Source organism: Balearica regulorum, chromosome 1 (genome assembly GCF_011004875.1).
Source record: "Balearica regulorum gibbericeps isolate bBalReg1 chromosome 1, bBalReg1.pri, whole genome shotgun sequence".
In the NCBI taxonomy this organism is placed as follows: Eukaryota; Metazoa; Chordata; class Aves; order Gruiformes; family Gruidae; genus Balearica; species Balearica regulorum.
Window position 1 is genome coordinate 45,815,810 of NC_046184.1, and position 27,735 is coordinate 45,843,544.

Below are 27,735 nucleotides of genomic sequence, written 5' to 3' on the forward strand. Positions count from 1 at the left end.
TTTCTGCACATATTTAAATGAGCAATTCTATAGAAGCAACATGCATAATTTCTGGATATCCGGGACCTGCTTATCTTTTTTTTTTTTTTCCCTCCTTCTTATTAGACAATCAGGATTCTGAGACACTTCCTAAGTCACTGGGTAAAGTTTGCTACTCTTGCAAGCAGTGAGCACATATCTTCCATTTAATAAATGATTCACACTCCACTGTAATACTAGCTAGAAGCAATGCAGGCAAAAAAAAAAATCCTATTGTAAGGTTGTTCCAGAATCTTGCTTCTGTGATAGTTAGAGCTTTTCTCCTAATTCTAAATTAATTCATGATCAATTTATAACTGTTTCCTTTGTGTCCTATGGCTTAAGTAGCTTTTTCTTTTCCAAGTATTTTCATCCTCATGTGTTTCTAGAGAGAAACATTATTCTTCCACAGTACTTGTCTTACCAGACTAAAGGAGCCATTGACTTCCCTCCCCACCCTTCCTCCACCTGATAAACTTCACATTTTCCCAGTTATGTCAGTAAACTTTCTTTGAAAAGAAGTTACGTGTTTCAATTAACATTTTAATTTATCTGGCTTACATCTGGGAGGTGGGCTGGAGAGAAAAAGCAGTGCCCGTTGACTCTCCAGCATTCTTCCTCTGCATCTAAAAAGTGATCATTCAGAACTATGTATTTGTTGAGCTTTACAAATGCACCCTGAACATTTCAAAGATGTCTTCAGTGTAATAAAGCATAGTAATAAGCATGACAAACAAACTTTAAATTGTTTGATTGTGCTATTAGATAAATTTACTAGGCAAATTGGAAAGTTTTGGTTAAATATTTAGTCTTTTTTTTTTTTTTTCCCCACCAAAAAAAGATGGAAATATGCATGCACCATACCTTTGTTAGAAAGAATTTGCCATTTTTTACAGACTCACCATTAATCCGTTATCACTCCTTTCCAGGTGAATGGAAAGGAACTAATTTTTATCTAAAAGGTTTGAGACCCAGTAGATGAGGAAGCACAACCTCCATCTGCCATTGCCAATTGCTGACTTCAACCCTAGCAATCAGTGGGAGGGAAATGGGCTGTCGAAGGAAGGAAGGAATTGGGACTGTCAAAATGGAGCTGAACGAACAGGTGTTAAGAACTTCAAGGAGGTCATGGACTTTCATTATTACTGCCCATAGGTTTCATTTCATCTCCCTTTGTCCATGCTCGCCTATTCTGTAGCTAGTCAGAATACCTCCCCTACTCTGTAGCTTGCTCATTTCTTGCAAGCTTAGCTGACTATGGTAATTATGCAGCTATTAGTTCCCAGCTTATGACACCACAACTTCTTTCTGTACAACCATGGTCAGTTTGCTTGAAGGACATTTTGCAATTCTCTAGTTGAATTAGCATAGAAAAGTTTTATTTTAAATTTTGCCCTTAAGGTATCTTTATAAAGACACTTCAGTTTTATTTTTAGTGATTTTAAAGTAGTTTTGAGTATCTTTGGTGAAAGTTCTCTAGCTGGAATATACTAAATGCTAAAGCATGTGAAAATAAGACATAGGAGGCATATCAAACTTTCCTCTTGTGGGTTTGGCTGCCGTTCTGAAGTGAAAGAGACTCTAAATGAAACTGCAATGAAAAAGGAAGCATTTCTGTGGCAAAATAACCCATACTTCACCTATTTCTGAAGAAGAAGGAAAGAATACATAATCAGACTTCCAATTGAAGCTTGTTGAAGAGTTGTTAATATAACTTAACAGACTGAAAAGGTAACTAAGTTCAACCTTTCAGCTTCTTTGGAAAGAACTTCAAGTGCTGAACAGACCGTTTTGGTAGTATTTGTTCTAATGACCTCTTTGCAACCATGTAGTGAAGGACACATTCCCTTCAGACATTGCTCACTTGAGCCTATCTCTTCACTTCGTGTTTGTCTTGATAATGGTGAACAATTTTCAGGGCCAGCTGCTTTCAGAGACAAACCTGGGATTTGCTACCTGAACTCAGCATAGGTGGAGCAGCCGGCAGAGAGCCTCGAGAAGGAGATCCCTGCTCCGCTCCCAGGGCCTTTCCAACTTGGGCTGCTGTTCCTTCACCGGCCCTACTGTCTATGCTGACCAAGTCCAGTGATTTAGCAATGTGGTAGCAAGGCTGAACTGCACTGTTTCTCAGAACCTCTCAGACATAATGCCTAGCTGAAAATCAGCATGATTTTTGTCTTGGGAATGGTTTAGATGCTGTGAAATGCAGCAACAGAAAGACAAATATAGGACCTGAGAACTTGCAGTTTTCCTGAACTAATTTTGAAATAAACAATAGTTTGTCATTTGGTCTTGGGGCTTATTTTGTATTTTGCTCAAAAGGTAAATATTTGTAAGAAGGTGGTAGTGTGTTACTTGTAGAAACTGGATACAAAAGCAAATATTGAACTATTGCTCATTCCTATTCTTTCTGTGTGGTGAATGAGACAGTAGACCTATGGAAGTAATAGTGAGCAATAATGTAGTTAGAGACCAGGATTATAATACATGTTCTAAAAAGAGAAGTAGGACAATTCACAGGCAGTATTAATTTTGGCGGTAACTAAATTTGAAGTGTTTGGGTTTAGTTTTAGTTGCATCTTGTGAGTAATTCGGTGGAGGTTGGTGAGCATATTTATATGGCTGCATTTTGTTTGAGCTTAAAGCTAGAGAGGATCTGATTTTTTCATCTTGGAAGTGAAATATATCTGCTCTTTAAACTCTTATAATATTCACTGTAAACTCAGAAATGCTTTGCCAGTTTAATGCAACATTCATCATCTTAACTTTTTATCTATTTGAATATTTATCCCTTTATAGGTGAAAACATCCAAGCCAATTATCTCTCAGAAGCATACCCTCCTAAGTGTTAATTGTATTCAGATAAAAATATTATTTTTTTAACTTTCTTTTAAGCCTTTTCCTGACTTTGTTTAATCTGAAACTAAAGCTAAAGACTTATAAATCTAGTAAATTTTGTACTGTCGAAAGCCATAGGAAAAACCAGTAATCAGCCAGGACCAATTTCACAAACAGAAGAGGCAGTTTCATGCCTTACCAAGTTTTTTTTAGATTATATCCTTTTTTTTTCTTGTTTTACTTCTGCCAAACCTCATAACAAATAGAAATAAAACACTAATTATTTACTGAAATTCAGCACTCAATCTTGCATCTGAGCAGCTTGGGTTTATATATACATATATATATATATTTATACACACACATACACACCCATATATATAAAAATGTATGCATGTGAGCGAGAGTGTGTGTCTGTTAATGGAACAACTTTTAAAAGAAAGAAAGTCTTCGGGAAGAGTAGGAAAAACACCCCCACCTTAAAATATCAAGCAGTTAATCAAGAGTTCAAGTACTAGACATGTACTGAATGCAGAAGATTAGTTTGATAATAATTATAAATAAAAGTTCTTTTATTCCAAAAAGCACAAATGTCGTATACTTACCAAAGTAGTTTATTTTGTTCAAGTTGACCAATTACTGTATTACTTCCCTTAATATGTGAAATTATGTATTCCAGAACTAAAGTAAGAATGAAATTTCTTTGATAAATTTGTCCCAAAATTGTGTTTAAGAGTGTTTTGGTTTGGGTTTGTTTTTTTTTTTTAAAAGTAAGAAGCAGCTTAAATGTCAGACCATGCAACTAATTTATTTTTATGTTAATTCCAGTGCTATCAATAGAAAACTGGATCAAAATACTGTAATAATAATAATTTTTCTTGGAGTAATTGCAGTCTATAATTTTTTTTAAAGTAAACAATATTCAGGTTCTAGAAAATTTAAAAAATGTTATTACTATCCTGACGATCATACCTCTTGCCACCTGCAAGACACTTGACAGTATTTAAAAACCTTGATGCTGTGCCAAAAAGTATCTTGAATGCTCTTCCCTTATTGCTCACATTACTGCAAGTACCAACTGAATGTAAGTTCTGTTAATATTAAAAGCGATTTACTACCTAATCTGAGGTTAGTTGAGAGACAGTTTCAAAAGCGAGGCCACATGGTGCTGATGAAGAGATAGTATAGAAAAAAAGAGGATATATTCCTCCATTCTGATCAATCCTAACCCAACGATAGGAAGCAAACAACATAGACATTGGCTGCTACTTTAGCTAACTACCGTACTCTTTTCTTCCTCTGAAGTCTACTGGTTTAATTCAAAAAGTTTTCCTGAGAATCTGGAGGGAAAAGAAATCTCTGATTAGAGATTGCATATGGAAAAAGTCCAACCTTTTTTAGTTCAAAAAGCTATCAGCAGATAAAAGCATAGAGGAAGAAGAGAAAATTGCTGTAGGTTAGGGAAGCTACAAATAGATATGATAACCCTCCCACCTAAAAGAAATAGCTACATTTATTTTTTCATGGATACTTTGAGGTGTATGAAGAGGGACATCTACCCCTGGATAATAAGGTCTGAGTCTGCACTCCAAAATTACTATTTTTTGAAGATTTTTAAATCTTTGTGATTTGAATACATTTACACATCCTTTTTTAGTCTCCTAAAACTTGGGGAACTGTAATGCTTTGAGCATTCATTTAAGCGTACAGTTATGAATTCATGTCAACGATGTCCAGACCACTTATTTCTCAGAAATTTGTGGGTGGCTGGTGTAATTTATAATTCACAAGAACGCTTGTCTTAAAAGCTTTAATTAAAGCTCATGGACTATGAAACTAACTGAGAACTGGAAGTATTCCATATCAATTTTTATACCTCTTCAGATACCTCTTCAGTTATTAAATTTGTTTGGGCAGAAAAGACAGGAAAAAATTGAACTGATGTAGGTGCTTAGCCATGTGGTGAATAATCTAGTGAAATTGCTCAGCAAGGACTGGTTAAGGTAATACATGTGCAGTGTTAGGTGGTTAACTTTATTGTGCATTTAAAAAAGATTTGCTTATTTCAAGTCAAGAAAAGATGACAGGCTAAACATGAATGACCTAGTTATATATAGCTCCACCATACTCGGCCACTTTAAAAAGTCTCACAGTCTACCATTTTCTCAACTGAGTAAATGAATCTTCTGGTTTCCAAGGAAGCCAAAACTATTGCATTTATCATCTGCTTTGTTAAAGCCGTATGGATACACCTGGTGTCTATGTATTAATCCCGTTTTCACACAAAATAATTTTCCCACTGAACTGTTAGTAACATGCAGTTGTTACATCTCTGAAATACCAGTCAGCATATTTTTCTTTGTTACTTTAGCTTTGTTTTCATTAATTATTTTGAAGTTACTCTTTACAGTAACCTCCCTCTCTCTTTTTTTTTTTTCCTTCCTTTTTTTTTCTTCTTCCTTATGCAGAGGATTACTACTTCAGGAAAACAGCAGGTTTTCAGAGGCGTTGCATTACTATAAACTGGCAATTGGTAGCAGACCCACATTAGCTTGTAAGTATTTCAACTATACAAGCTTGCGTAATATTGACTATTGTTTTTTAAGGAAATCTTCCTACTGTATAATAACATTTTCTTTTTTTTTTCAGAAGTTTTTAATTCAGAAACCAAAAGGTGAAATTGTGCACTTTTCAGTAGAAAGTGTTTATTAGTCAACAACTACATTTAATGTGATGCAGGGAAGAAGGAGATAATAATTTAACACTGGGCATCACTAGTAGAACTTAAAATGCTTCTGATCTGGGGTAGTAAGCCATACATGCTACTGCCCAAATTTTTAGGCTCCTGTTTTCTGTTTCTTACAGCCAGTCCCTGATTTTTATGGTATGTGGTGTGGGTGAATAATACAAATATTTTTGAAGTCCTTTCATTTTCCCTTTCTTGCCTGGGCGAAATCGGAAGTAATCCATAGGATGTCGCCAGTCATCAGTTCCAAAATTAAGTGGATGCTTTTTACAATTGCTGACTTTTTTGTAGCTTAAATATTGAATCTTTTATATATATAGAGAGAGAGATATATAAAATCATAGAATGGTTTGGGCTGGAAGGGACCTCAAAGATCATCTAGTTCCGACCCCCCTGCCATGGGCAGGGACACCCTCCACTAGACAGGTTGCCCAAAGCCCCATCCAACCCGGCCTTGAACACTTCCAGGGAGGAGGCATCCACAGCTCTAGGCAACCTCTTCCAGTGCCTCACCACCCTCACAGTGAAGAATTTTTTCCTTATATCTGGTCTAAATCTACCCTCTTTTAGTTTAAAGCCCTTACCTTTCGTCCTATCACAGCACGCCCTTGTAAACAGTCCCTCTCCAGATTTCTTGTCGGCCTCCTTCAGGTACTGGAAGGCAGTACTAAGGTTTCCCTAGAGCCTTCTCTTCTCCAGGCTGAACAACCCCAGCTCTCTCAGCCTGTCTCCATAGGACAAGTGCTCCAGCCTTTTGATTATCTTTGTGTCCCTCCTCTGGACTCACTCCAACAGCTCCATGTCCTTCTTATGTTGGGGCCCCTAGAGCTGGATGCAGTACTCCAGGTGGGGTCTCACAAGAGCAGAGTAGAGGGGCAGGATCACCTCCCTCGACCTGCTGGTGACACTGCTTTCGATGCAGCCCGGGACACGGTTGGCTTTCTGGGCTGCAAACGCACACTGCCGGCTCATGTTGAGCTACTCATAATCAATATCCCTAAGTCCTTCTCCTTGGGGCTGCTTCCAATCCATTCCTTGCCCAGCCTATAGTTGTGCTTGGGATTGCGCCAACCCACGTGCAGGACCTTGCACTTGGCCTTGTTGAATTTCATGCAGTTTGCACAGGCCCACCTCTCCAGCCTGTCCAGGTCCCTCTGGATGGCATCCCTTCCCTCCAGCGTGTCGACCACACCACACAGCTTGGGGTTGTCGGCAAACTTGGTGAGAGTATGTATGTATGTATGTGTATATATATACACACACACACATACATATCCATATGTTTATAAATATATACATTTATGTATGTGTGTATATATATACACATACATGTATATATTTATAAACATATGGATATATTTTTGTAACATTTCAAACAATGACGCTGTATGCTTGATACAGTCTTAAGAAGAGGAACGAAATGGAGTACCCTGCCTAATGAGTGTTCTCTCCCCTGCTTCCTCAGTCTTTGTGGCCACTTTCTCCTTTCATTGTCTCTGAACTTTTATCTATGTTCCTCTTTACACAAGTGATTGATCTGTATTACAGTGATTTATCTATATTACACAAAAGCCAAGTTAGATAACCATGGGATCTGTTTCAGATATTACTTTGAAGTAAAACAAAGATTAGATAAAGCATAATGGAACCCCATTAAAAGATAACATTTTTTCCCTCTGCACAGCTGCCTATTTAAATACTGGTATCATCCTGATGAACCAAGGGAAGACAGAGGAAGCCAGGAGGACTTTCCTGAAGTGTTCAGAGATCCCTGATGAAAATCTGAAAGATCCTCATGCTCATAAAAGCTCTGTTACTAGCTGTCTTTATAACTTAGGAAAACTTTTTCATGAACAAGGACACTATGAGGTAAGACTCCAGATTTGTCTACAATATTATGATAGAACTTTCATACATAAATAATACATATTGCTTTGATCCAGACTTTCAAAATACATGACAGGCATAAACTGATTGCATTTCACCAAATCAAGATTAGTGTTCTCTACAGAGAATATTTATTCTCTACAGCCACAGGTGTGACAATGTTAATTAGCAGCGTGATATTCTGGTGTCAGAGTCAACATTAGCAATGGTCACATCTGATATGTGTTAATTCATTCTTTTTGGCTTTGTGCCCATGGCTGGTATGCAAAGGATGTAGCCTGATTACAGACCAGCCAACCTGAAGCATACTGGCTTTTTAATTGAAAATAGAGTAAGTCCATTTTTAGTTGAAAAAATGCAATTAAGTTTGCTTTTGAGTCTCCAGAAATAAGACCTAGTTGGAACAATTCAAAGCTTCAGTGATTATAAACACGCCCATTATGTGCTATTTACAGATAACTTGACCTAAGTGCTAAAGTGGGTTGGATATTTTTAATGTAACCATATGCTGCACTCAACCCATCCCATTTCATTTACGTGTGCAAATGGGACTGTTGTGATTCATCTCCATTCTCCCTGATTAAATTACTAAAACTGGACATTCACTTGAGTTTTGACCTTTAGCAGAATTTGGAAGAAAGTAATTCTTTCTTTGCATTGCCAGGCATACTTCTGAACAGGAGTTATGCATGGTTTTGATCCACATAACTCTTCCTGACCGTGACAGTTACCTCAGCTGTTTAAGATCAGGCATGCACAAACTCTATGGATTCTTTGTGATCTGTCTACTGAGTCCGGCTCTGGCAGGTGGCAGTTACTAACTGATTAAAACACAGACACAGACAGCTGATACATCCATAAAGATAAGAGAAAAGTAGCATGTTGTCTGCACGGCCGATAAGAGTGTAGAGTGGGAGTGCGGTGCCTGGGAGGTCAGATTTCTGCCTGGTGGTCATTGCAGTCTGACCCAAGCTTGATTTGATCATACACTTAGATTTTTTTCAAGCATATTTCAGCCTTCACAAGTTGTGACTATTTGATGGGATGATGTAGAAAATGATGCAGAGCTAACAGACTAACTAGTAAGCGTCCTAAGTGCTGAATGAATCATAAATACATGATCAAGTAATTCAAGGCACAGCACATTTGCAAAGGGAATCCAATTTTGGCATTCTTGATGCTACAGTCCATCTCATTCTTTCTATGGAGCAGACTTCAGTTGTGAGGATTATGTTTTGTTATTACTTGGCAGTAGACAATGATTTCTTTATTTTTAGGTCACTTACTGTAGCCTAGTCATCAAAAAGTCCTTTGTCTGCAGTTTGATATTATTCCATATTCTCTGACAGCCTATAGAATTTTATATATGTTTATAAACTCATGAGTCATTGAGGGATTTAAAAAAATGTTCCTTTTATTTCCACCTGGGAAAAGAGATGCAATATTGGAACTAATTTGATCTCTCGTCAATAAGCTTCACTGAATTTGGTAAAGCTTTTGTAGATGAGAAATGTGAACTTTCTGTGGTATTTATGACGCTGATGTGTTTTCTTTCCCTCTGCACCTTTTATTTGGGGAAGGAAGATAGTTTGGTTTTACTTTATATGTGAAAGACTGCTTTCGAAATTGGTGCCTTACTAATGATTTATACCACTTGTGTGTCTCTTTTCAGGATGCCCTTACGGTTTACAAAGAAGCAATACAGAAAATGCCAAGACAGTTTGCACCCCAGAGCTTATACAACATGATGGGTAAGTAAGTGCATTGTTAGTGCTTCAGAAAGATACTTGAGGAGTCAGGCAGGGTGAAACAAAAGAGCTTAGCCAGGCAACTGGTGCTCAAATGAATTAGTTAATAAAAACAAAAATAATTGCCTTCAGTAGATGCGAGCCAAACTAGGTTCAGAGCTTAAATGCCACCAACTGCAGTGCTGGATAAGGCACAGTAAATGATGAAGCTGTTAGATACTGGATATCTTTAAGAGTTTCCATGCAGCACTTTTACATTTAGAATGCATGGATTAGTGTTTTTCTCTCATCCAGTTTCTTGGAGACCTCGTGTACAAGTCATACAGTTGTTTTTTATTCTCCCATTTAGTCATCTTTGAAACTAAGAAGAAATTGTATTTACTTCATAGAAAATGGAGTGAGATTGATGATAAAATAAAATCTAGTGTGGGTGTTGGATGTTAAATTTCCTTTTAAACCAACATGATGTCCAAACAGGCCCACAGAGATAGTTGGATTTTTTTTGCAGGTTGTGCCAAAAACTTATTTCCCAGCTGATGTACTGTTAATTAGACATCTGCAATGAGACAATTCTTCTTCCAGGACCAGCCTTCCTGTCCTTCAAAATTTTAGCAGATTCCCTTGAGTACTGCCAGAAACATTAATTTAGCTGAGGTGGTTGGTTGTTTTAAACTTTAACTTCAACTTCTTACAGTGTTCATCACATCTTTATGCAGGATGCATTAAACAGATAAAAGAAAGAAGATAATATGGATTATTATTTATAGTATTCAGATCTGTAAACAAGAGGGCAGATTTTTCATTGTTACAGAGATGCTTTTAAGTGGAATTCTCTCTGAAAGGGCAGGTGTTTCTGCTAAGCAATCTCAGTGTCTGGCCCAGTAGACTCTGAGCTCCTGTCTGGGACAGAAAAGGATGTAAGATGCCTTTAAATTAGTTCAAAAAGTAGAGCAATTAAATATATATGTAGAAACAGGATCAACAGGAATCATGTGGGGGGTTTTGGCTTTTTTTCCCCTCCCAGTGCCTAAAATACAAGGGAATGTATTGGTTCATACCAATTGGTTTGACACAGTTGTTGAAAGGAGGCACCACTCACTATTTATTTAGGAACAGCATCTTTTATTAGCTCCTTACAAGTACTTGGGCATAGAAAAAAAATATTTAAAATTGTAATTGTAACTGCTAGTACGTGTTTGCAAATCTCTGTAAATGCTAAATTAAGTACTTTTCTTGTCACAGTGGCAAAGTATCTAAAGTCAATAATAGTATAAACACTTCCTTAACAGTTCGTACAGTTCAATGGAGAATTACTTCTGCCTGAATGCTGAGCTTTATCAGATCAATGCAAATGGCAAAACCCCCTAAAACGCACAAGTTGGTTATTACATGTACTTTTGTTCGTAGACTCTCTTGGCTGAATTGTTGTTTTACCAGTTTTATCTATCAGCATTTACCGATAAATTTGGTGGGGTTATCAACACTCAGCACTCCGTGAATTAAGCCTCTGCTTACTATCGGTGTCCTATAGTGACTGGTGAAGTACTGCAGTGCTCCAGCAAACCCTCCAAAGTTTACTGCCCTCTTTATTGCAAATTTATATTTCATAATTCTGATAAAAGCGCTCAGAAGTACAGAAATTGGAAAAAGTAAACCAATGGTGTTCCTAGAACGATGATTGTTCCATTACAAAACAGGCCTGTATCACCCTTTCTTTTCCCGTGAATAGACGCTCCCTTTAGAACCATTATGACCTTTAAGATTCTTTAGTTTTTCACTTTTTTGCTTATTGGTTACTTTTTCAGTTTCAGGAGGCCTTTCTCAGCTTCCTTTATAAGCACAGTCCATGACGTCCCAGTTCACTCTGTTCCTGGGATTTGCATTTATTAACTCACAAAGCAATAGTGAGCACAAAGACCGGCTCAGTCCTTTGCCCGGGCTTGGCTGCTGCTACACTTCCTCCCTCCACTGTGTAGCCCATACTCTGGCTTCTGTTTCCTTTAGGCAGCCACCGGCACTTCACGGATGCCCTAACGACATAACAAGTTAGGGTCAGCTGAGCTTACCTTAGCCCCTTTCAGTGAATTGCAAAGAGCAACAGGCTGTTATGGAGCTCTGTAAAGTACAACTTACCCTGAACGTAGCATATATTTGTATTTTGGTTGCCGTTGTGATGGCAGCTGTTGCAGGGAAACCAGAATTTGCTTCACACTACTTGCTGAGGTGTGGCTTGTGACTATGCTGCAAAGGCAATCCAAGAGGCTACACACAGAGTAGGGTAGCGACGCAATTGAACGCGGTGCAGCATTATTAACAGTAGGACTCAGGCTGGTTTGTTTAAAGCTGGCCTGGAAGCATCTGCCCATGAGCGTACATGATTGCAGTTAGACATGTTGAATTAGGTTAGTCTCTCCTACCTGTAATAGTGTAAAGGTTAGATGACAAGGCAGAGCTCAGTAGTTGTGCTCTCTTTATAGTGTGGAAAGAAGACACCTCTGGGGAGTAATTAAGCCCGTCTGATTTAGGCATCTCTTTTAGATTATACAAATAATCCCCTGCAAGCATACTTTTCCTGTAAAAGGAGCTGAGATGACTAGCTTAGACTTGCTAGCTCAAGTTGGGTGAGGTAAATCCTAAACACCTATTCAGTCATCTCTTTGCATTGGGTGCGACGGGAGAACAAAGCATCCACATTCATTATCAGGAGTGCATCCGCTCTGCAGCTCATACTACGTCATTGGGCACCAGAAGGCTGACCAGATTGTTTATTTCTGTTTTGATGTTCAAGATAAAATTATAAACACATTCACTATAACACTTTCTTTGATAAACAGCATTACATAAACTTGTCTGCCTACTTCTTGCTTTTAAAAAGGAGACTGGAGGAACTGAAATAGGCCAGTCCTGTCTCGTGTGCTTGGAACCGCATGAACCTGACTCTGAGCTGTGCCCACTCACTGTGTGCTCATTGCTGGGGAGGAAGGGGGAGAAATTGGGGAGCGCTCCCCATCTTCTCAGGGAGGAAGGGTCCTTCCCTGTATCCCCACGTGTGGAAAAAGTCTTCACGGCTTATCATGAAATCCAAGAACACGTTTTGAGGATTATCTGCTGCAGTTGTCATTGTGATTGATGTATTCTGAGTCTCTGGCAATTGCTCTGCTTGGTTCGGTGTTAGATATTGGCATGTGGTGTAAGAAAACAGTGCTTTCTCTAATTTTTAATAATTATTCAATCATTTAATTGAAGATTTTCTGCAGCCTTTTTTCCCGGTATGATGTACATGACATACGCGAAGGAGAATAAACAGGAGACGAACTGTTTAAACTGCATTAGGGTTTGAACTCCAGCGCTCGGGGTGCGGTAGCATTAACACTCCAGCAGTGTTAAGCCTTTACACCACCTGCTTTCCCTGTTTGTGTTACACTTCTTTTCCTACCCTTGCTTCTACTGGCCTTTTGCTCTGACAGGCTCAGTGACTCATTTCTTCGGTGTGCCATCCTGCCCGGCTGACTCTCATCCTTTAAAACTCTAAGTAACTTGCCTCTTAAAGGAAAAAGAAGTATTTGGCCTCAAGAAGCAAGCCAGCCTTTTGACTTTGCATTTTATTCACGGTACGAAAGGCAGGACCAGAAGACCAGCATCAGATGTTCTAAGTTTGTGCATATGAAAAGTTGCAGGGTAGATTTTGGTCTCCTGTTGCTGTGATTTATTTTGCCAGGTGTGCAACAACTCAGCTAAGGAAACCATATGTTTCTCTGGCTTTGTACCAAGAAGTAAAACCTTCTTTTTCTTTTTTTTTTTTTTTTTTTTTGTTAAAAGCACCAAAACCAGCTAAAAATTAAAACTCTAAAACTAGAATAAAAATAATTATTCAACAAGCTGTACAGGGTTGGCTTGGTATTTATTTTCTCTATGCCATATTTCTTTGATGTAAATTAAAAAGTACATGCTAAGGTTACACAGATTAATTTGCTTGGCATGGCAACATGCACTACAAAGGCCAGAGTCCAGCTCAGCTGCATTAAATAGGTAATATATTTTGTTTAAGGTTTCAATTAAAACCTGGGGTCAAAAGATAAAATGGTCCCTGTGGGATCTTGAACACTTTAATGCCAATATTAGGATTGCTTAAGGATCAGCCTCTGCTCTAGATGTCTTTTGCGTTCCTTGAAATCTGATATTGTACAGTTGATTGTATTACATTGCTTTTAAAACCACACTGGCCCACCTGCTACAGTAATTCATACTCGTGCCAGTTAAGTGGTGTGAGGTGGACCATGGAGGCTTTATTTAATACTGAGCAGTAACAAGAAAGATGCTGGGGTGGCATTGTCCGGGTTTAGATTGGCAAGATACTGTCATAAAGACAAATGTCTTGATTGCACTTCATCTGCCCTTGCCAACTAACATCTGAATGTCTATTTTCAAATGCATTTAATGCAAGGTCTTACAAACTTTTTTTTTTATGAGAAATGCAAGTTACAAAAGAAGCTAACATTGCAGGAGTGAATACAGTTAATGATGCACAGATTAGAGTTTAGATTTCTCCTTGCTAATCTGCTACATTGCACATGGGCAGAAAACAAATCATAAGCAAGTGGCAGCCAGGTACAGAACAGGAAAGGGGAGCCAGATTTTACATCTGGTGCAGAGGTTTGTATCATAAATACAAAGGCCTAGCATGCAGAGAGACTTTCTGTATTGATGATTATAACATAACTATCGCTTTATTTGATTATGCTTTTGGGTGGACGTGGCTGTTTGTACAAACCTGTTAATATTGTTAAGGCTCCTATCCCATTTGCCCCTTGCTCCCATTAAATGTTTTTTTATTGAATTACTTTTAAATATTGTTTAGAACACCAAGAAACACTTTTGCTGGTATAGTTTTACAGTTCATGCTGTGCACGACTTACTTTTTAAGAGCCAAAGATGATTAAGCTGTGAAATACATACCCCACATCATAACTTATGCAGAGCATGGTACCTGCACTTGTCTGAGCTCCAGTCATCAGTCTGCTTCCTATGCATCTTTAAGCTTTACTGGTATTTTCTTACTACATGTACATGACTTTTTTTTTTTTTTTTTAAACTAGCTTCGTTGAAAAAAAAAAAAAAGAATTTTTAGATTTTTTTTTCTTTTCTTTCAGTTGTATGTTGTATTATATGTTCTAGGGAAATAAGAATGGAGTTCACTCCACCAGTGATAGCAGTAAATGACTGTGGTTCCTTCTCTCCCCCTTCCCACCCCCATCCTGCTACTTTAACTCTTCCCCCTCTGAGATTTTGCAGACTATGGTAGTTTATATCTGCCGTCCCAAAGCTGAGTATAAATCTCCGGGCTGACTACAATGTCTCCTGTTTTTTCACTTTGTTTTGTTTGAGGGATTCAAGCTGGGTACGAAGGTTATAGCAGTGGATTGCTGGTGGGGATAGTGGATGCAATGTTAGAGACTAGAATGTTTGTTTTCCCCAGGTTCTCAGGTTTTCTTAGTTTTATCTCTTTGGACTATTGATCTATAATTTCATGTGAAATGCTTGAGTTTTCTTAGGCAATATTCTGAAAAAGCTAAGAGTCTAAGCCTGAAATGCATTTATATTTTAAGCATATGGAGTTTTGTATGAATATAAGTATAATCATAACATTTGTAGACCAAAAATATGGTCCAATACTGAAATTGGACTACAGGGATCCCAGTTAGGCATGATTCTAATGGAAAGTTCTCCTATTAAGAGTGTTTTAAAGAAACCTATACTGGCATAATGTCTATGTTTTACTGACAAAAAAAAATAAATCTTTTAAATGTGTGTAAATAAAGTAAAAGGCAAGAAAAGAGTGCAATCACTTGTTCAGTTATGAATTCTTAGTTTGTACCCTTATGATTTACTGCTAGTTGCACATCTGTTGGAAAATGAAAATGAAATTATCTATCTCAGGTGAGCTCAATGCTTCTAATTGTGTCAATATACTTCTTTCACTGGAAGTCTTTGTACAACAGAAGACAGCTGTGCAAAGTCCATGCTGTTCCACGCTGCAACTGATTTTATTTTGCCCTTCATTTATATCTGTTTTCCACTTTAGGTATTTTCCTTGCAAAGTAGCTTAGTGGTCTAATTAAATCAGATCAAAGGCTTTGCTTTGGCTAATTGAGGCCTGTAAGAATCTGCTCAACCAAAGTAAATGTGGATTGACTCCCATCTATCAAAAGTCCACTTAAAATACAACACATTCCTTGAAATTTTCAAGGAGATGATTGTTCTGGAAAAGGAAAAAAAAAACCCAGGATATGCTTAGTCTGTGCAGAACTTGATGCTCATTAAGTTCACATGCTTCAGCTGTTTCAGAGAAGATGTGCATGCACTGCATATTTATCACTAAGACTGTTAATCTTTTGCAGTGTATCTTAAACATCAGTATAGTATAACATCAAACTATGCTTCTAGATTTATTATGTTATTGTATGCACTGGTACCTAAGGGAAGAAGGAAGTTATATATCTAGGGAGGTACATTTATGGTAAGAGCATCTGCAGCCTTAATTTGCACAAAGAGGCTGCACGGTTGCATTATGAAAGACACAAACTCCTTGTGGTATTGTGGTATACAGGGATGCAGAGCTTTCCATCATTTTCTAAGGCAACCTCTTTATGTTCACAGTTCAAAGAAATGATGGAAAAATGAAATTTAAATCCTGACTGAATGTATATATTTGAGATTTTCCTTATCAAAGTGCATCTCCATCTTAATTTCTGTTTTGACTTCTGCTCTTGTCAGTGCCAAATTCTTTATTTTCTATATTAGATTTTTACCATCCAGCAATTTGGGTGGCAGATAATTAACATATACAAGGACGATGCAAGGCAGATTTACCCTGCACTGTCTCCTTTACACAGATAATTTTTCAGTTGTCTTTTCAGCAGTATCATTTGGGGTCCTCAGAGGGGACTTATTTGAAAGTATGGGTGCATGACACCTATAGAGGCACAGTGCTATTACATCTGTAGTTCCATTGTACTTGCTCATCAACAAGTCTAACATCTTGCAAGGAGTCAGCCTGTCCTTGGTATGACAATGTGCATCTGAAACAGAACAAATCTGCAATCAGCAGATGAGAGGTTAATCTAGAACCATATAACATATATTCATGTAAATGGTACCTAATTTTGCTTTTTAACAATGTGTGATGTATATTAGAAAATCTTTACTACTTTTTTTTTTTTGAGGATTTGTATTAAGCTCATATTCCACTTCATTACTGAGTATAAAGTTAGCCCTTCAGGGGAAATAGCTGCTAGCAAGCTGATCCTTTATTAGTATTACTATTTAATATAAATATTTAATGTTTAATATGATTGTTATTGTTCTTTAATTATACTTAATTAATTTGTCCTGGGATCATTTTAGTGGGGTGTTGTTGTTGGTTTAGTTTGGGGTTTTTTGTTGTTGTTTACTTTGAAAGATTATTTTTCAGTCCCAAGGATTCTGGGGAAATGCTTTGGAGAATGGTAGTCTTGCAACTGATCTATCTCTATGGCAAAGAAAATCCACTTGAGTACTAGGATTGTAGATAGACTGGTGTAAGTCTAGTTAAAAGGTAGCCCATTTCTCATTCGTTTGTCATAAATGTTAATAACTTTGTATACACTACAAACAATGTATACGCTCTTTTAAATAGTGTTGCTGTTGCATATTAATGTGTTTTCTTGTACTACATTAGTAAATGAGAGTTACAATTAAATAATCGATGTTCCTCCTTTTGGAGTAGGCTAAGAAATGGATGCATAAATAACAGACAATATTAGCTGCACTGTAAAAATTGAAAAATTTTTGAATGACTGATTTATCTCCTTTTACTGCAGTTAGCTGTTGAATTTCTTGCCACCACTCATTGTGCAGGCAAAGCCACAGATGGCTGCATGTTGATATGGATTCGGAAACTGAAATAACTGTCAATTTATGTCTTAAAGTTTCCACTGCCATGAATTTCTTTTGCTGTTGCTGTTACCTTTACTAGAAAAGTAGAATGTAACTCTCTTGAACTTTACAGCTTGGACAAGTTTCATTAATAAATATTGTGTGTGTGTGTGATCTTCCAGATATTTTAACATGAGTTTTGAAACATTTTACAAATTAAGTAATTGTTAAAGGAAGTATAGAAACCTACTCACATGTGCCACTGGTTTGCATATTTTCTGCCAATGGACACTCTTATTTTCCTAATGACTAAATCATTCTTGTTGCAGGTTTATAAAAATCCACAATCGTAAATGACAAATGTTGTTTTTCTTATTTTAATCTCAGACACACAAATGAATCCTGAATGACAGATACTTGTTTCCTCTGTCATTTTGTTGGAAAACTATCTTAAGCTGGAATAGCTTTTATTAAAATTGCAGTAGTCTAACACACAAAATCAGCTGATTGAATTAACGCTTCAGTTAACAGTTGCTTGATTTTATTTGGGTCTTTGAGTATGGCGATGGCAGAGCCTTTGTCAATTTTCAACTTACTTTGGTTTCTTTTTAGGTAGAAATGTCATTGTAAATAATTTAGAAGATTAAATTAATAACAGACCCCCTAACAGTACTTCCTTCTGTAGTAATGACGTGTTCTAATTGCTTGTAATACAGCAATTCTGACTCCTCAGGGAAAAAAAAAAGTTCAGCTATAGAGAATTCCGTGTAAAGTCTTCAGGGGGATAAAAGTAATTTCTCTGCAGTTTGACATTTAGATTGACATATTATAGCTTCGTTTCTAGATACACCACTCAGAAATACCCTCAAAGTTTTAGGAGGTTAGCTTGTAAAGTAGTTGAGCTCTTAAAACCTATTAAAAATTGAATTTGCCAGTACTCCGAAGATGTTAATCTCTTCTTATATCAGAATCCATCATGGAAAATAGACGAGAACCTTAGGTCTTTTTGAAATTTGGCAGTGCATTCAGCGTATACTACCAGCAGATAGTAACTCCATCTCTTATGGCTGCTTACATTTTAAAGGATCTTCTTGTTAATTGCTTGAAACTTTGCCAAGCTGTAGCAGGTTGGGCTGGAATTTTCCACTTAAAGAAAATGGCAATATGGATTCCTCATTTCCTGTATGCTAAATGAAGCAGGGGCCTGTGGGAAAAATAGTATGCAATCAAATAATTAAACATTCTACCATAAAGCATATAGCTAGGGAGGGGAGTTGAGGGGAGCATATAGCTTGACTTCTGGCTTCTTCCATCCTTTCAGCACTTGACTTCATGACTTTGTTTTATGCATAACAAGGTATAATGTTACGTCACTTATTTGTGAGTGCTGACATGGTGAAAAAAACACGTGACATTGCTATCCCTGAATTTAATCATGGGGTTTGGAGGGTGTTTGTGTTCTTTTGGAGTTTCTTTCCTGTTTGGATTTTTTCTTTTTTTTTTTTTTAATTTGGCTTGGGTTTTTTGAGAATTGTTCTTTTACTTTGGCCCTAACCAGCAGTAGAATGCCTTGAGTACTTCTGGGACTGAAACATCATCTAATTCTGTGTATGTAATCAGATATCCAAGACCAGTGCATGAGTACAGAATGCTCTGTAGATCCTTGAATTAGAAATCCTGGACTGCTAGATTTACAGGCTTGCACCCCTTTTTGGAAAACCTCTGTTTGCTCATAAAAATCATGTTGGCTTCCCTTAGCCTTGGCTCAGCATGACTTCTGACTCTACATCACGCTCATTTTATCTGTAGGATGTGGCTTGGTCATTTTACATGCACTACACCCTAACTCCTGAAACTCAAACTTATGTGCTGCATTTTGCCTGGGATCCCCATCTGCTGGTGACAAGATAGCAAAAAAAAAAAAAAAAAAAAAAAAAAAATTCCAATTTTCTTTTATCAAGAAAATCCTTCATAGCACCTGTAAATACTCAAGATGAAGTAGCTCCCGTGGTAAGAGTTCCCTGTGTTTTACTTCTTTAAGTGTGTAGGTGGTACCTTTTTCTTTGAGTTTTGGCAGTGTAATAGTTGGCCTCAAGCTAGAATAGAGAACACCGGTCCTTCTCTCTCTCTCTGATGCTTTCACAGCTGTTCATTCCCATGTAACTCAGAACTGGGGACACTGGCTCACCTGGAGACAACCTTAGCCATCCTCTACTTGGGTCAGCCGTAGTCCTCTCTTCATCCTCCAGTGGTGGCACTGGATAAACTGTGACTTCATAAGTTTGGGAAGATACTTAGCCATTTATTTGGAATGAATCAGGTGGTGAGATGGTGAAATCCTGACTCTCCTGTAGCCATTTTCAGTCTGTCATTGGCTTGGGCAGGGGCACATTTACATCTAGGTTCTTGAAGTATTGTGGTTAAAGGGAAGGACATTCTGTATTCTACCTACCACTCCATGATGTGCAATGTAGACTGATGGAAAAGAAGTAACTTCTCTATAATAGATGTGATAAAATTTCTGTCATTTTGAGACTTTTGACTCAAACTTAACAGCTGGAGTTCTCTCTTGAAATTCTATGCCAATAAGACTTTCATCTCAACCATGCTCTGTCAGGCCTAATAAGGCTCAAGCTCCTCACTCAAGTGTGTGTAAGGCTATTTTGCTTTTTTCATTGAACGTGTTCAAAGCACTTCACCCTTTTCAAGATCTCTGCCCATTTAATAAACAGCAAATTATAAATGAGATCATAAATTATGGACACCTTGAGAAATTTTGGACATTCTCACTAAGATTTGTTTCACCCTGTAGGAGAAGCCTATATGAGAATGAGCCGGTTGCCAGAAGCGGAGCGCTGGTACGTGGAGTCATTGAGATCCAAGAGCGACCACATCCCAGCCCATCTCACCTACGGAAAACTGCTGGCTCTGACGGTGAGTTAATCAGCAGCTCGTGGGAGCTGGTCCCAGACCCTTCAAGTGGGTAAGGTAAAGGGATGGGAAGATTTTTGCCTGAAAATTGCTTATTGCGCTGTTTGTCCTGGTATTTCGTTTGTGTCTTCTAATTAAGGATTTTGACAGCATTGTTTTTTTGTGAAATATTGCATCTATTCCTGAAATATTGCCACCTCTGTGCTGGAAGAAAACAGATATAATAGGTAGGAACCTTGTAACAGATAGTGAGGAGTTCTCTGATTGAAAAAGCCTTTAAGTAGTTTAGATCACAAGTAATGATATTAATACAAAAAATATTCAGTTTTTGACCCAGGGTGATTTTAGCAGCCTGTGGCAGAGCTAAGGGTGTCACCTGTACTTTATGAATTACATCTCATGCTTTGAATTTACACTTCTTTAGGCGTATCTCTTTCAGCATGTGAAAAGAGCTACTCAACTACTAAGACGTGGTTCTAAAGAAATCAGAAGAGTTTGACTTTTTAATTTCTTCAGAATTTACTTTGCTTTGTGAGTGTAGATGAGCCTGTAGCTCCAGCTAAACTACCCCCACGATAGTTACAGTGGAGTTCTAGTCTCTCCTTGGTTTTCACACATTTTGGAGATGAAGATGGATTTCTATTTTATTCACTGAAATAATTCTGTTTTAAAACTGCCATTCACTTGTTTTCCATTTCTCATTCCCATTTTTCTGACCATATCCTCTTTCCTGTTTGTCTCTTCCATGTTTGCTTTCATTGTTCACCCCAGTGGTTTCATATTTCCTTTCTATGCTCTACTGATATGGCTTTGTATGGCTCTTCAATCCTTGTGCCTCAGTCTGAATATCTTCCTCAGCTTTTCACCTAGCTATAAGCCTTTACTCTGACCTTGCTTATGCCCCTTCCTGTCTTCAAGCAAAAAAGTGTCCTTGGACACAGGGTAGAGGTCCAGTGAAGAAAAATAGCTCATAATTAATTTCAGCAGATCCATCGTGCTAAAAGTACTTGAATTTGGCAAAGGGGGAGAAATGAGAAGTTCGCTGTCTGGATAATAAGAGACAAGATAATTAGAAAGAATTAAAAATTGTTCAGTGTTATCATGTAATGTCAAATACAGAATTTGATTAAAAACTACCTGGATAGCAATGTTTAGCTTGTAATGGAAGTCAGGATGGTAGTGTTATATCCCCACTGCCTGCCAGTTCCAGATCCTGTAAAGCATTTTTTTGCCACAATTTTCAGTTACAATTAACATTTTTTGGATATTGACAAATACGTGCACTCACTGATTACTTTCCTCTGGGCTAGAACTTCAGGTAGGTGATACAGCAAAATCTCCTAATTTACCTTGTTTTTCTGGCAGATATCTATATCTTGCACCTAAGAATAATGGGAGAAAGTCAACATTATTGGTTTCTTCTTTGCAGATCTTTGACACAAAAGTTCTAATTTATTAGAATTGCCGAGGGGAAAGAAAGAGTTTTCTCAATTAAAATCCAAATATCTTTTTTTTTTTTCCTTTTCTTTTTTTTCTTGTTTTCTATTCCACACACACACCCACTCCTACCGCAGTACTCCTCTGGTTAATTTTGTACATTTTCTGAACTGCTGAGTATATGAAATATGAGGTCTGCTAGGGAAAGTCTTGCAGGTCTCACAGTTTTCTTCAAAATAACAAAATCCCCAGATCCCATAACCACGTACAAACATTGTGAGCCACTAAAAAGAAATGTTTAATTTTCTCCCCTCATTATGAAAGTTCAGGTATAGGATTAAACATTAGTGGCATTCCCCAACTTTGGGAAAGAAGTGATTAAAAATGTATGCGAATCCTTATGGTACAATTGAACCGTTTATTTTTCTCCAGGGATATAAATGCAAGATACATGTGAGGTGGATTGTTCCTTGAGGATACGAACTATGTTTGTGGAAGAAAGTGTCTCATTAGCAAAAAGGACAGGAGCTGTATACAACTTTGAACACTGAATACTGCACCGTGATAGGCAATAAAATGCCTATCCTTTCCCAACGCACATTTGCTTACCTACACTTGCCATAATTGTAGTCTATTCTCATCACGTTTGTTTGTTATCATCTCTTGACATTTTTTTTTCATTACTGTTGCTTCTTCTCATATTCACGGCAATATGTACAGATAGGGTTCATGTTCATAAACTGAAAAGATGGTACTGCTGTCCTGTAGGCTTGTAGTGACATAGGACTTCATAAACGCATAAAATGGCACCATGTTGATGACAAAGTAATTAGAGATGGCAGAAAAATTTTCAGATGGTTATTTCATTCATGAAAAAAAAAAGTTAATTTATATTTGATCTATTGAAATTTATAATTTATTTCATTTAATTCTTTCAGCTACAAAGTCTGAAAATATATTCAACAGGAAAATGGATGATGAAGAGATTTGGCAGTACAATATGGATTTTTGTCTCCGTGTTGGTCACTTATCCTTAATCAGTTTTGCAGCCTACCATCTGCTCAGTGATTCACATCAAATTTTGTGTAGTTTCTAGTATACTTAATTGTACTAGTATTAGTTCCCATCTCAAATATATGATTGTTGTAACTGACATGCTTCCTGGAAGTCTGCATAGACTTCCTTGGGATTCAGTAGCATTAGAGCTACTCCCTTTGGCATAGTTGTTTCAGCCCATACCTAACTTGAGCTACCACTGTGGTTTATTTTTCTGTTAAACTTTGCTATCTAGGCTGATGGTCATTTTCTGACAGCCTATATATTTAGGAGCAAGAAAAGTGTACTTCAGTTAGTTTTCAGATGTTAGAGGAAAGTCATTTTAGAGGCTTCTTTCTCCTTATCTGTTGGAAGCAAACCTTCAACCTTTTTGCAATCCTGTTTCTGAATATACATGCTGAGACAAAACTATCGATAGCATTTCTCTGTGTCTCTTTTCCAGGAGACAAATGTGAGATGATTGGTGAAGTGAAAGGTAGAAGTGGGTGCTAATGTAGATAGAAAATTTTTGTCAGTGAAATTGGGGGTTGAGAGAGGAGAGGAGGAAGGTTTCAGACAAGTTCCTAAGTTCCAGCCAAAGGCAATTCTAGCATAAAAACCCATAGCAGTAAAGTCAAACCTATAAAGTTCACAAATTCAGCTATGTTTTACTTCCTGACTTAAAGTCCAGTGAAGTGGCTTAATTTTAACCCCAGCTTTTCTGCCTCCTCAAGTCCGTTGACAGTATTAATGCTTACTAAAAGAAGCACAACATGATTCATTTATTCCCTTAGTGCCAGTCTGGATACCTGGACCACCTTGTCGCACCTTCTGTTTTCTTTGCCTTCCCATAAGGAACTGTGAGGGCGACACCTATGCCCAGTGTGTAGACTAGAGATTTACAGAATGGCTTGCTCATTGCAACAGGCTATCCTTTCCCAACTTTCAGTGAAAGCTTTTCAAAATTTCATAAACAGGGACATAGTAATAAATGAGCGTTCTTGAATGTAAGCTGTATGTTTTGTTCATGTTGTCTGGCCTTGGTTCTGTCAAACACAGAGTAGGAACTCTGCACATTTTCTAAATCCACAATGACCTGTGCCTGTCTCCTTTTTCTTTTTCTGTTTCTTTTTATTTTTCATTTTGAGGTCTACAGCACACTTAAAATAAAGGCACCATATACTAGATGAGGTTATTAGCTGAGCAATGAATATTATGTTTAGGGTTTTGTTTGGTTTTTTTAATTATTATTATTTCCAACTTGAACAATAACCTGCATGAGCAATCCGGCCTAAATAAAATAACTCTGTTTTGAGCAGAGGATTGGACAGGATGATATCTCAAGGTCTCTTCCAACATGAATCATTCTATGATTCTATCATCTACCTTTCTTTGTTTTCATGCTGAAGCTAGTTCCAGTTTACTAAAATGCAGTGTTTTGAATCAAAGTCGAGGTATAAACAGGTATTTAATATTAACAGCTATTATCCTCTCTTACTAAAAATAGATTTCAGAGGAGGATTATCTTCTACCAGAATGGGCTACCTTTTGCAAGGTCATGAGTGGCATGTTAAACTGTAAAGAAAGTAAATCACAGTTCTTATCCTGTGATAAACTTAAAATTATTATAATCATGCTGTAAATGACAGATACTAATTCATGTCATCATCTCAGGTTGATTTTAGCAGTTTCCCACTTGACATAGCTAACGTCACTACTGTTCCAAAGGGCAATTTAAATTTTAAACTTGCATTTTGTGAGAGACAAAAGGAACAATAGTAAGCAAAACCATAATCATCTATGCTATTTAATTTTACTTGTGCTAATTCTTTTGGGTTTGTATATGCTAAATATAAGACATACAATTTGTGAACTATTATTTCATTCATAAGTTTCCACATAGTCCAGAAAAAGTCTTCAAAAGACAACACAATGTTTTGTTATTTCTGTGCAACATTCTCTTCTGAGATGAAAATCACTAAAAATTTTTGACGATGTTAATAAGGAGTTTCTTTACTTCTAGAAACATTTTAATGAACAGTTAAAAATGTATTCAAGGACAGGAGAATTCCTGAGAAAGGATTTTATTTTTTCTGAGTTTAGAAGTATGTGAAAATTGAGAGTATAGAGTGTTACAAGCCCAGTTGCTGACAGGTGATTAGACAAACCTGAAGAAATAATATTTTCTTCTCCAAAGCCTACACAAATTTTTGTATCTGTGTATCTGGGAAAATGGAAAGATGCAAAACCAACGCAACTCCATAAAGTAAAAAGTGAAATAAAACAAGCTTCCCTTGCCTATCCTGAAAACCTGCTGGTGACAAACTTTTATCCATCAATAATAATTCTAAATACTAAACATGGCATTTCTGCATAAAATTATTCTCAGTAAAGTTTACTTCTTGAATAACTTTAAAGATGCATTCGTAAAACTCAGAATAAGCTGTTCAGCTTGTAATAACTGTAATTTACATTGACATAAACCAAGCGTAACAAACAAAAACCAAAACAAAACTAGCTGTTAATTTGTCATTGATTCTTGAAATACATAAGTGATACGGTTCTAATTTGCATGCAATAAAACCTTTCGAGTAAAAAATTGCTAACTAGTACTAAAAAAATTCTCTCTGTTTTTATTTTAATGCAAATATTTGTCTCGAGGCTTGTTAGCTCTTTTGGGATACAAGAAATGCCGGGTGGACTTGGGCATGCTGCTGTATATGCAGACAAAAAAAAGACCCAACTTAAGAGCTCCAAAGGAATAGCCAGTGAATTTACAGTCTTCTTATCTAATATCATAAATCACAGGTATTTCATAACCTCTTGTGCTGGTTTTGGCTGGGATAGAGTTAATTTTCTCCATAGCAGCTAGTTTGGGGCTGTGTTTTGGATTTGTGCTGAAAATAGTGCTGCTAATACAGGGATGTTTTCATTACTGCTGAGCAGTGCTCAGGCAGCATCAAGGCCTTTTCTGCTTCTCACCCCACCCCACCAGCGAGTAGCTGGAGGTGCACAAGGCGTTGGGAGGGGACACAGTGGCATTTGCTTTACCTGTTAAACTGTATTTATCTCAACCCACAAGTTTTACCTCTTTTTTTCCGATTCTCTCCCACATCCCACTGGGGAGGGGAGTGAGCAAGCGGCTGTGTGGTGCTCAGTTGCCGGCTGGGGTTAAACCACGACGCTCTTATATTGGATAATGTTATATGTTCATATCGAAAAATTACAGCTCACTAGGCTACAATTTTCCTGAAAATATATTAGAACAGCATAATTTGGTGGTTGAAAAGCATGATTAGTAGCTCAGCTAGTAGAATAATTGGAAAATATCCAGTTGTCTGGGGCTTAAGTTTGTGCTTTTCTTCTTTCTATTATTTCTTTTTCAGAAAGAACATGTAGCTGTTTAGGACCACAGTGCTTTAACATTATGCATTTCCAAGTACTGTTGATATCTTTAGCTTGCTAAGCTGCATAAATTACTTGAGAAATTTATTTGTCGATGGGACATGCTAGTTGACCTAGCCAGTCTACTGGTGGCACAGGAGTTTGGTACCACAACATCTGAGCCTCATCCTTGCTTAGGTAATTTATTTCTGTATCACAAAGAAAAGAATAATTTTTGTAAAAGGCTTTAAAATTGCAAGGCTCTCAGTGCTAAGATAAAAATGAGTCTGTCAAAGATGACAGTGCCAGGTGAGGCCTTGAGCATGTGCTCTAATTCATTTTCCATTTTATGAGCAGACCTTCTAGAAGAAAAAAGCTTGGCTATCACACTATAAAAAATCGTTTTATAAGTAAGGCTTTTAAAATTTTTTTCTCCTCTCATTTTAGTCGTCTTAAAGAGAAGACTAAGAAACTGTCCTTCCTAATCGCTGGCCACTGCCATCAAGCAGTGGATGGTTGTTAGAGTAGCACGCTAGTGTGAGAAGCTTTATTTCAATTATAAATAAATCTGGTTTGAAGTTTTGTTTTATCTGTTTTGAGTGAACTTAAGCCCACAAACCACCCCTCATAGCTTGCAGTAGTGCCTATAATTGCTAAAGTACTTAGGGACAGCCCCATATTGTAACATTTAGTGTTTTGCATCTAGGAATTACAGGCTTTGCTATATTTCTTTGGAAAAAATTGCACAGTGTTTTCTTGCATTTTACATGGCACCACACAGTGCTGTTAATCTCCTATTTTTTACTGGCTTGGAAAATCACCCAAATTGCTGTAAGAAAAATTTACTTTGCCTTGTAAAATTTCCGTGTTACAGCTCCAAACCATATTAAGTTCAGTAATAATCACCCTAGAAGATACCCTAAAATCTAAAATATTTTATTTTGAAATGTTTTCTCAAAAGGGGGTTGGGGACAAAGCAAACATAGACATGATAGACATTGGCAGTGTTTTGGATTAAAATAAAAGAAACAGGATTGTGGCATTCAGTTCTCAACACTGAAGTTAAATACTTTTTTTTGAGTTTCAAAATACTCCCTCCTCAGTGGGTGGCCATATTTTTGCCTGCAGTTGTTTGTTGCTTATGTTCCTGACAAACAGAAGGCCAGAGAGATGTCCTGCCATTTTTGGTTAGTTGTGAAATTATTCGGAGTGCCACTATCAAATACGGTACTCTATTCAGCAATTGATGTAGTCTTTGAAAGTCATCTCAAAATAAATATAAATAAATGACAACATAGAAATCCATAGAAGGTAGTAGGAACAGAAAGAAACAGTACAGCAGGGGAAAAGGGGAACGTGGTGCAATACTGAATAGACAAATTCATTGTGTAGTATATCTGTAATTACTTGCTGCTGATGTTCTAGCACAGAAAAGAAATTTGCATTTTTGTTGGACAACTGTCATATTGTAATTTTTTATGTCACTGATTGATTGCTACTCTTTTTCTGTTTCTCTAGATTTACACTAATTGGAAGAAAGCAAGGATGAGGTAGAACAGTCACGATGTCAAAAGAATCATGACTGTTAGGACATAGCAGTTGAAATGCTGTATGTTAAATTTAGGTGTGATTTTATAGAACAGTTTATCCCTTTTAGTAATTGATTCCTTTAAAACAATCAAAAGTATTTTTAGTAATACTTCTTTTGGGACTGATAAATAAACGTACACATACAGAAATCTTTAATTTATGAAAATACTTTTTCTGAATGGGTCAATTTAATTAGAGCAGCAAAGC

General features: G+C 37.1%; 1 protein-coding gene across 1 annotated transcript in view; it reads left to right on the forward strand.

Moving 5' to 3' along the window:
• Positions 1–27,735, forward strand: part of TMTC2 (transmembrane O-mannosyltransferase targeting cadherins 2) — a 260,172-nt gene that overhangs the window by 179,374 nt on the left and 53,063 nt on the right. The window contains exons 5-8 of the mRNA XM_075747904.1: positions 5,325–5,410; positions 7,287–7,471; positions 9,162–9,240; positions 19,964–20,085. Coding sequence (XP_075604019.1) covers positions 5,325–5,410; positions 7,287–7,471; positions 9,162–9,240; positions 19,964–20,085 — 472 coding nt within the window. The remainder of the gene's footprint in view (positions 1–5,324; positions 5,411–7,286; positions 7,472–9,161; positions 9,241–19,963; positions 20,086–27,735) is intronic.